General features: G+C 36.2%; 1 protein-coding gene across 1 annotated transcript in view; it reads right to left on the bottom strand.

The window, feature by feature from the left end:
- Positions 1-80: 80 nt before the first annotated feature.
- The window catches only part of LOC138173121 (vomeronasal type-2 receptor 26-like), a 42,203-nt gene continuing 30,717 nt past the window's right edge, over positions 81-11,566 (bottom strand). The window contains exon 4 of the mRNA XM_069103042.1: positions 81-1,327. Coding sequence (XP_068959143.1) covers positions 384-1,327 — 944 coding nt within the window. The 3' untranslated portion in view covers positions 81-383. The remainder of the gene's footprint in view (positions 1,328-11,566) is intronic.

Genomic DNA, 11,566 nt, shown 5'->3' with positions numbered 1-11,566 from the left:
GAAAAATAACTTTTGGACAAAACTGAGTTCTTAAAATGAAGGCAGATTTGGGAGGGAGGGAGTGTCTATAGGTAAAGAACTCAGTCAAGAGGTGATAAAGAAATTGAGGAATTGGTGGAGGGTTGTGAGGGTGTATAGCTAGCAAGCAATAAGCCCTGGATAATAACAAGGATGTCCACAAAAAAGGGAATTGAAACAAAAATATTCTTGGTTACTATATTTTCAAATAAAAGAATTATATCTACAAATTTTCTATTACATTCAGAGCAGTGGCAGAGGATGGAAAGAAGACTTAACCAGTAAAAATGAGTAGTGGGGAGGTATCACCAAGATACTGAATTACAGTTATTTGAAGCTCATATTGATTTTTTATCCAGTGTTTCTCACACCCCTGAAAGACTACCTGGGGATAAGTTCCTGTCTCTAGAATCAGTTTTATTCCTTAACCATTCTTGAGTGTTCCTCTCTGGCCTCAGCAGGATCACATAGCACTTTGGGAAAAAGATGCAACCCAGTAACCCAGCACTGGAGGCCAAGATGGCAAAAATCTCCACGGCCACCATGGCCTTCCCCTTGGAACTCTGATATGTGGGGAGGAAAGAGATCCACACACTGCAGAAGACCAGCATGCTAAAAGTGATGAACTTGGCTTCATTGAAGGTGTCAGGAAGGTTCCTGACGAAGAAAGCCACCATGAAGCTGCCTAGGGCCAGGATGCCCATATAGCCCAGGACACAGTAGAAGGCTATCACAGAGCCCTCCTTACACTCAATGATGATGTGTCCAGGCTCAGAGTGAGTGTCTGTACCTAAGAAGGGAGTTGAGGTCCCCAGCCAGATCCCACAGAGAATCACTTGGATCACAGAGCAGAGGAAGACAAGAGAATTGGACACCTTAGGCTGCAGCCACATCCTCATCCTGCTCCCTGGTCTTGTGGCCTTAAAAGCCAGAACCACCATGATGGTTTTGGCCAAAATAGAGGAAATTGCCACTGTGAACACGACTCCAAATACTGTTTGCTGAAGAAGGCATTTGGCTGTGGTAGGACGACCAATGAAAAGCAAAGAACAGAGGAAGCAGAAAATGAGAGAGATAAGAAGTAGGTAGCTGAGAGTCCGGTTATTGGCCTTCACGATGGGAGTGTCTTGATGCTTCACAAAGATAATGAGGATCAGAAGTGAGAGGAGAGAGAAGGAGAGAGCCATGCAGGTCAGAGTCCATCCCAACGGTTCTTGGGCACTGAGGAAGGTCACTACTTTTGGGAGACACTGGTCCTTCTCCCAGTTTGGATATTGATCTTCTGGGCACTTTACACAATTGTCCATATCTGCAGTTTAGCAACCAAAAACATATATTAAGAATGCAGCATTGAAAAATTAATTCAAATTCTACATAGACTATTGGGGGAAAATGGCAGAGTCCTACAAAATTCGTTTTATGATACAAACATGGTATTGATACCTAAACCAGGAAGAGCCAAAACAAAGAAAGAAAATTATACAACAATTTCCCTAATGAATATAAAGGCAAAAATTTTAAATAAAATATTAGCAACAAGATTACAGCAATTTATTATGAGAATAATAAAATTTGATGAGGAAGGAATTATGCCAGAAATGCAGGATTGGTGCAATATTAAGAAAACAATCAGAATAATTGATTGTATCAACAAAAATAGTAAGAGAAATCATACAATTATCTCTGTAGATGCAGAAAAAAATTGAAAATATGCAACAGCTGTTTATATTGAAAACACTGTAGGGCACAGCAATAAATAAATAAATACTGTAAGCAGTCTACTAAAACAAGGAATAGTTTACCTATCAGACTTGTGGAGAAGGAATGACTTTATGACTAAACAGGAATTAGAGAACATTATAAAATGTAAAATGGATAATTTTGACTACATGAAATTGAAAAGTTTCTGTACAAATAAAGCCAATGTAACCAAGATTAAGACGGAGGTGGGAAATTGGGAAAAAATCTTTACAACCTATGTCTCTGACAAAGGACTCATTTCTAAAATATACAGGGAATTGAGTCAAATTCATAAGAATACAAGTCATTCCCCAATTGATAAATGGTCAAAAGTTATGAACAGGCAGTTTTCAGAGAAGGAAATTAAAGCTATCTATAAGCACGTGAAGAAATGCTCTAATTCACTATTGATTAGAGAAATGCAAATCAAAACAACTCTGAGGTACCACATCTCACCAGTCAGATTGGCTAAGACGACAAAACAGGAAAATGACAAATGCTGGAGAGGATGTGGGCAATCTGGAACACTAATGCATTGTTGGTGGAGTTGTGAACTGATCCAGCCTTTCTGGAGAGCAATCTGGAATTATGCCCAAAGGGCTATAAATACTTTCATACCCTTTGATCCAGCAATACCACTCCTAGGGTTATATCCCAAAGAGATCATAGAAATGGGAGAAAGACCCATATGTACAAAAATGTTTATAGCAGCTCTTTTTGTGGTGGCAAAGAATTGGAAATTAAGGGGGTGCCCATCAATTGGGGAATGGCTGAACAAGTTATGCATGTTATGGAATACTATTGCGCTATAAGAAACGGGGAGCAGGCAGTCTTCATATTTACCTGGAGAGGCTTAAAAGAACTGATGCTGAGTGAGAAGGGTAGAACCAGGAGAAATTTGTACACAATTACAGACACAACATATGTGTGATTACCAACGTTGATAGACTGGACTCTTCTCAACAATACAGGGATATAAGTCAATCTCAAAAGACGCATGATGGAGAGAAAAACATGCATCCAGAGAAAGAACTAGAAAGAACTAAATTTATATCCAGGTGGAAGCAAAATACCTGATCTTTTTCTTTCTCTTATTTGATTTTATGTCCTCTTTACCATTTTTCATTCCAGCTGGTACAATCCATCCTTATAACCTGACCAATGTATAATGTGAAAGTATTTACAGATCCTATACTTGATTATAAGCCACCATGGGGGGGGGGGGAGTGGAGAGAGGGGGACAAAATGTGAAATTCAAGGAATTGTGGAATTGAATCCTGTAAACTAAAAGGAAACAAACAAATTAATAAATTAAAGAATTTAAAAAAAAAGAAAACACTGTAGAGCACAGCAATAAATGGAGTCTTCTTGAAAATGATGAGTAGTATCTACCTGAAAAGATCAGCAAACATTAAATATAATGGGGATAAGCTAGATAAATTTCCAGGAAGATCAGGGATGAAACAAGGATGTCCATTATCACCACTGTTGTACAATATGGTACAATAAATGTTAGCTTTAGCAATAAGAGAAGAAAAATAAATTGAAAGAATTAGAATAAGCAAGGAACAAACTAAGCTATCACTCTTTGCAGACAATATGATGATATACTCAGAGAATCCTAGCGAATCAAGTAAAAAAAACTACTTGAAATAAAATACAACTTTAGAAAAATTGCAGGATATGAAAGAAACCCAAGTGAGTCTTCTGCATTTCTATATGTTACTAACAAAGACCAAAAGCAAGAGATAGAAACAGAAATTCCATTTAAAATTACTCTAGACATTATAAAATATGTAGGAGACCATCTACCAAAAAAGGCAGGAATATGTGAACACAATTATAAAACACTTTTCACACAAATCAAGTCATATCTAAATAATTGGGAAAATATCATTTTCTCACGAGTAGGCTGAGATAATATGATAAAAATGGCAATTCTACCTAAATTGATTTACTTAGTGTCATATGCATCAAACTTCCAAAAATTTTTCCAGATTTATAGATCTGGAAAAATAACATCAAAATTCATCTGGAAGAACAAAAGGTCCAGAATATCAAGGGAATTAAAGAAAAGAAATAATAGGGAATGTGGCCTAGTCCTATCAGATCTTAAATTGCATTATGTAGCAGCAATAATCAAAACCACTTGGTAATGATTAAGAAATGGGGGAAGGGGAATGCAGATAAGTGGAATAGGTTAGGTACAGAAGACACAGTAGTCAACAATTACAGAAATCTATTGTTTGATAAAGCTGAAGACCCCAGTTTCTGGGATAAGAACTCACTGTTTGAGAAAAACTGCTGGGAAAACTGGAAAATAGTATGGCAGAAACTGGGCATACACCACCGTCTGACCATATGCCAGAATAATGTCTAAGTGGGTACATGATCTGGGTAAAAGACTGATGCTATAAACAAATTAGAGGAGCAAGGATTACTTTATCTGTCAGATTTATGGAGAATGGAGGAATTTGTGACAAAGCAAGAGATAGAGAATATTATGAAATGCAAAATGATTCCATTACATTGAAAAGGCTTTGTGCAAAAAAAGCCCATACAACCAAGATTAGAAGGGAAGGAGAAAACAGAATTTTTATATCCAGTGTCTCAGATAAAGGGCTCATTTCTAAAATATAAAGAGAACTGGGTCAAATTTACAAGAATACGAGTCATTCCCCAGCTGATAAATGGTCAAAGGATAAGAAGAAGCAGTTTTCAGAGAAAGGAATTAAAGCGATCTATAATCATATGATAAAATACTCTAAAACACTATTGATTAGATAGATGCAAATCAAAACAACTCTGAGGTACCGCATCACACCTATCAGACTGGCAAACATGGCAAAATAGGAGAATGGTAAATGTTGGAGAGGGTGTAGGAATGTTGGAACACTAATACCTTGTTGGTGGAGCTGTGAGCTGATCCAACCATTCTGGAGAGAAATTTGGAACTGTGCCCAAAGAGCTATAACAATGTGCAAAGCCATGGATCAGGAATACCGCTTCTAGGGCTATGTCCCAAAGAGATCATAAAAATGAGAAAAGGACACACGTACGAAACTATTTATAGCAACTCTCTTTGTGGTGGTGAAGAACTGGAAATTTGGAGGGGATGCCCATCCATTGGGGAATGTCTGAACAAGTTGGTATACAAATATAATGGAATATTGTTGTGCTAAAAAATAAGGAATGGGAAAACTTCAGAAAAAACTGGAAATATTTATATGAAGTGACTGATTTTGATAGACTTACCTCTTCTCAGCAATGCAAGGATCTAAAACAATTCAAAAGGACTCAGTATGGAAAATTCCATACACATGCAGAGAAAGAACTATGGATTCAGAATGCAAAGTGAAACGGACTATTTTTTTTGTTAGCAATTGGGGTTAAGTAACTTGCTCAAAGTTACACGGCCAGTTATTTCAGGTTGTGGTGCTGAGTATCTGAGCCTGGGATTCGATCTCCAGGTCATCCCAACACTGGGGCAGTGCTCTTACTCGCTGTGCTAACCTGAAACGGACTATTTTATTTTGTTTTGCTTTGTTTTTTTTTTTTCTCATGGTGAAGCTGTAAGCTTATCCAACCATTCTGGAGAACAATTTGGAACTATGCCCAAAGGGCTATAAAAAATGTGCCTACTCTTTGACACAGAAATACCACTTCTATGGCTGTGTCCCAAAGAGATCATACAAGTGGGAAAATGACCCATGTGTACAAAAATATTTATAAGACCTCTTTTTGTTGTGGTAAAGAATTCGAAATTGAGGGGATACCCATTAATTGGGAAATAGCTAAACAAGCTGTGGTATATGAATGTAACAGAATACTATTGTGCTATAAGAAATGATGAACAAGCAGACTTCAGAGAAACCTGGAAAAACTTATATAAACTGATGCTATGTTAGGAGAGTGGAACCAGGAGAACACTGTACCCAGTAACAACCATGGTGTGTGAGAACTTATTTTGATAAACTTAATCTTTCTCAGCAATGCAAGGACCTAAAACAATTACAAAAGACATATGGTGTAAAATGCCAATCACATCCAGAGAAAGAACTACAAAGTTGGAAGGCAGAGTTTTATTTTGTTTTACTTTCTTTTTTATTTCTAATCATTTTCCCATTCGTTATAATTCTTCTATGCAACACAATTGATGTGAAAATATGTAAAATAGAAATATATGTGTGGAGCACATAGATTGAAAGTTGTCTTGGGGAGGGAAGGGGAGAGAGAAGGAGAAAACTTAAAACTCATTGGAGTTAATGCTGAAAACTAAAAATAAATAATTTAATTAATTGAAAAAATAAGAAAAATCCAAGCTCAAGGTCGTGTACTAAGCAGTGGGCAAACAAAGCTGAAAAGCACAACAATCCCTTCCCTCAAGGTTCTTGAGCTTATTGTCTTAGTGCGATGCAACATTTAGAAAGATGTGTAAACTGAAGATTATTTATTACATGAAGGCAAGAAAGCCAGCTGGGTAAGGTTTAGTAAAAGGAAAATTACATGAACTGTTAAGGAAGATGAAGATATCAATTGACAGAAATGGGAAGCATTTTATTGTAGCCATGAAGCAGAGCCTCTGGAAACTTACAGAGGCAAAAGTTGGTGAGTGATATTTTGGATACAGTTAATAGTCCAGTTTGGAAGAAAAGGAGATCTCAAGAAGCGAGGTAATATGACATAGGTCTTGAGGAGCAGGCTGGGTCTGAATTGTAAGAGAATGTGGAACACCAAGCAACAAAAAGTGACTAAAAACTTAGGAACAGTTGAAATTATAAGGGAGAAAAAGAAGACGTTACCACAATTTACCAAGACAAGGTAAGAGGTGAGAAGAACCTGATCTAGAATCATGGCCATGACCATGGAAAAGGGGAATGGATAAGACAACAACAACAGAGTGGCCATGAAAGATTTCTTTCTAAAAGCACACATGGAGGCAAAGGTGAATGGGAAATTGATGAAAAGTTGTTTCTCTTCTTCTCATTCAATCACATTTGGTTTACTCAATTTTGTAAATGTTGCATGTCATAAGTGAAAATATCATAAGATTGTTTTACTAAAAAAGAAAAACTACCCTACAACATATAGGAAGAAAATACCTTTCATTATTGTATACATGTATATTAAAAGCAAGCATCTTATATGATAGCATTATGCTAACACCTTTCCCAAAAAATATAGGAGTTAAAGCCAGAATGCCCACTCTCTCCATTATTGTTTGTTATACTGCTAGCAGCACAAGCAACAGAAATATGAAAAGAGAATGAAATTGAATTAAAGATGTAAAAAGAGTCAGAGAAAATAAAATGTTCATATTTGCTAATAACATGGTTGTTTACTTAGAACATTCTAGAGAACCATTAAGAATACTAGAAAGAAATTAAGATTAACTTTAAAATACAGTGGATTATTCCAGATTCATGACTTTACTGTTAATGAAAATGACAAGCAAAGTTAAATTACATTTCTAATGTAATGCTATGTCAATCAAACTATCAAAGGAATATTACACTGAACTCAATAAAATACAAAAATACAAGATAAAGACTTCTAGAATATCAAAGTAAAAAATGGAATGAGGTAGCACTGAAAGGTATAGGGGAAAAAAGCAAGTTAATTTAGCATGAGCACTTTTAACCTGTTTTAAGCCTTCATTTTATGACCAGTTAATTGGTATGTTGGCTGCTTTTCTCTAATAAGATTAGCACTTTAGGGGCATTGTTTTCAAAGATATGAGTGTGTCCCCAAATCTGGTGAAAAAAAAAACTACTAATGAATGTAATTTCTTATTACTCTTATTCGCTGTGCTTAGCATAATGCCTGACATATGAGAGTTATTTAATAAATGTTTTTTGGATTTAAATTATTTAAATTAATATTGAAATACAATTAATCATTTAAAAATTTAAATTAGTAAATACTTCTTGTTCACCCAAAACCAAGTACCTGTTAATGACATGAACATGCCAAATCCTATTAGCAACTAATAAACATTTGCTAATGATGTTAACTCTGATAGGTTGCTTAAATCATAAGAGTAGATAATTAGTCACAAATCACAATTTATAGGTACCTTGCAAACAGTTCCTTAGAAGCATGAGAAACAAAACACACAGGAAACCATTGATATCAGCTTGCTCATGCCTGTGTCTAGGACAGAGCACTCTTATTCTTGCACTTAGAAATTTGAGCATCCCAAGCCTACCATGGCAAGAATTGAAATATGAACACACACATGTACAATATACATTCACACATAACCATATACAAGTGTGTGTATGCATGTATATGTATATACATGCACATATATATGGCTACATGTTAATATATGCACACTGGCACACTCACACATATCAAAAAACTTTTCACAAATAAATTGTCAAGTAGTATGAACAATCAGTTATTAAAAGAATTGCAAATTATTAATTACAACCAGAAAGAATGCTCTAAATCACAAACAATAAGAAAAATGTAAATTAAAACAACCCCTATACATCTATAAAGGTGTTATAAGGACAAAATAATCAGTGCTGGAAATGTTGTGGTAGCTTAGACACACTAGTACATTGTTGGTGGAGCTGTAAGCACAATCATTTTGGAAGAGAGTTGAGAATTAGGCAAATAAGGTGCCCATAATATCCATACCATCTGAACTAGGATTCCCTTAACAGGCTTATACCCCAGGAGGGCCAATGATTTTAAAAAATTCCCATATATATCCAAAGATTTCTAGCAGCACTTTTTATGGTAGCAAAGAATTAAAAACAAAGTAGATAGATGTCCATTGACTGGGAAAGAGATAAACAAATTATGGCACATTAATCTAATAATATAGTATTATAAGAAATGATGAATATGGAAGATGGAGAAATAACAGAAAGCAGTACAGTGAAACTCTACACATTGCTTCCCCAAAACTCTCCAAACAGATGTAGAAAATGTACCAGACAGAATCCTGAAGGAGTCTTCCAAGAAAAAGTCACAGAGCATCATTTTTTAGCTGACACTACCATAGTATGGAGAAGAGTTCAGTAGATACTGGGAATGGACTCCAGTCAATATTACACTATGTGGAGCTCTCCAGTGTACAAGGAGAGTCCAGGAAGCATGGCAAGAGGAACAAACAGGCCCATATCAGGTTACCCTCAATCCCCATGAGAGGACTATGCATGAATAGGTGCAAACTGGCACTTTCATTAGTTGCAGAGTTCTGACACATCTCTAGCATAGAGGAGAAATGGGAACCTACATCCAGTGGACTGGAATTCAAATGTATGGATATACCATTTACTTGAGGTGAGGCATAATATATTCTACTCCAGCATTTTGCCTTTACTCTGTGTGTATCCCCCTCTTTCAAATGTGTTTTTTGTATACAACATATTATAGGGTTGTGGTGTTTAATCCATTCTGCTATCCAACTCAGTTTTACAGGAGAGTTTATCCCACTCACATTCCCAGTTATGATTACTATCTGTGTCTTTCTCTCCATCCTATTCTGCTCTCCATTTGTGTGTCATTTCTCCTTTCTCCCTCTCGCTACTCAAAAGTTTTGCTTTTGACCATTGCTTCCCTCAATATTCCCTCCCTTCTATCTGCCATCTCTCTTTTTTCCCCTTTCCCCTCCTACTGCCTGTATGGCAAGTTAGATTTTTGTACATTACCGGGTATATTATTCCCTCCTTGAGTCAAATCTGATGAAAATACTGTTCAAACTATGCATCTATTGCCCTCCCTTCTTTCTATTGTAATATATTTTGGTGCCTCATCATGCTATGGAATGTACACTTTTCTGCCTCCCTTCTTCTGCTTCTCCCATTACAATCCCTTTTTACCCTTTAATTAGGTTTTTATCATCACATCAGTTAATTTATGGTCACACCCTCTATTTATGTATATCCCTTCTAAATGTCATCATAATGATATAGTTCTCAAGAGTAATAAATATCATCTCCCCTTATATGGATGTAAACAGTTCACCCTCATTGAATAACATGTTGTTGTTTTCTTTCTTGTTTACGTTTTTATGCCCTTTTGTGTCTGGAATTTGAAAAACAGGTTTTCCCCTGAGCTCTGGTCTTTTCCTTAAGAAAATCTGAAAGTCTCCTATTTCCTTGAATGTCCATCTCCTTGCCTGAATGATTATCTTCAATTCTGTTGGGTAGTTGATCCTTGGTTGTAATCTAAGCTCCTTTGCCTTACAAAATATCATGTTCCAAGCCTTCTAATCATTTAATGTAGAAGCTGCAAAGTCCTGCATGATCCCAGCTGCGGTTGCATGATTTTTGAATTGTTTCTTTCTGACTGCTTGCAGTATTTTCTCCCTGAACTGATTGATAAATCTGGGATTTGGCCCTTCCTTGGAATTTTCAATGTGGGATCTCCTTCAGGAGATGTTTGGTTAATTCTTTCAATCATCATTTCACCCTCTGGTTTTTAGGATCTCAGGGCAGTTTTCCTTTATGGTTTCTTGGAAGATGCTGTTGAGGCTCTTTTTTTTTCATCCTGGCTTTCAGGTAGAACAGTAATTCTTAAATTATCTCTCCCAGATCTATTTTCCAGGTCAGTTCTTTTTCAAATGAGGTATTTTATGTTTTCTTCTTTTTTTCATTTTTTTGCTTTTGTTTGATGGATTCTTGATGTCTTGTAGCATCACTTGCTTTCAATTGCCCTATTCTAATTTTTTTTATTTAAATTTTTATTTACTTATAGTTTACAACATTCAGTTCCACCCTCCCTTGAGTTTCAAATTTTCTCTCCCTCTCTCTCCCCCCCCCCCATCATGGCGGTATGCACTCAAATGTAGGATCGACAAATATCTTCACATTAATCATTAGTCAGGTTGTAAAGAAGGATTATAACTGATGGAATGATCATTGGGAAAGAGGAAACAAAATAAAAACAGAAAAAGAAACACAATTTGTTTCAGTTTGCATTCAAACTCTACATTTTTCTCTGGATGTGTATCTCTTTCGATCATGAGCCTTTGGAGTTTTCTTATAACCTTGCATTACTTAGAGGAACCCAGTCTATTGAGCTTAGTCATCACACATATGTTGTATCTGTGATTGTGTACAGATTTCTTCTGGTTCTGCCCTTCTCACTCAGCATCAGTCTATATGAGTCTCTTAGGTTGTCATGAAGTCCATGTGCTTCTCATTTCTTATAGCACAGTAGTATTCCATTGCATTCATATACCACAACTTGTTCAACCATTCCCCAGTTGAAGGGCATCCCCTTGATTTCCAATTCTTTGTCACCACAAAAAGAGCCGCTGTAAATGTTTTTGTTTTTATAGGTCTCCTCCCACTTTTCTTCCCAATTCTAATTTTTAATGAATTGTTTTGCTCAGTTAGCTTTTGTACTTCTTTTCCATTTGTTCAATTCTACTTTTTAAGGAGTGGTTTTCTTCAGTGTACTATCTTTCCATCTTGTCCATTTTATTTTTAAAGGGATTGCTCAATTTTTCTTCTACTTCTCAAATTTCACTTTTAAAATCCTCCTCGATCTCTTCTAAGAAGGTTTTTGGACTTATGATCAGTTCATATTCTCCTCTGATGTTTCAGATATGGTTTTAGTGACAATGCTGTCCTCTTCTGAATTTGTGTTTTGATCTTCACTATCCCCATTGTAAGAATCTACAGGCTTTGTTTTTCTGTGTTGCTTTTTCTCATGTTGTTTGCCTTTTGCCTGGCTTTTAACATTGATCTTTGCTTCTGGGACACAGGGGACACTGCCTCACAATTCTACCGGGGGCTAGGGCCATGATTACTGGCTTTCTGTGCTGGGGCCTCAGGTTCTCGCA

This window comes from Petaurus breviceps, unplaced genomic scaffold (assembly GCF_028583685.1).
Source record: "Petaurus breviceps papuanus isolate PSGF00001 unplaced genomic scaffold, PetGlider_PUasm1.0 563, whole genome shotgun sequence".
Classification (NCBI taxonomy): Eukaryota; Metazoa; Chordata; class Mammalia; order Diprotodontia; family Petauridae; genus Petaurus; species Petaurus breviceps.
The sequence above is the reverse complement of the archived record's forward strand: the minus strand, read 5'-3'. Positions and strand labels throughout refer to the sequence as shown.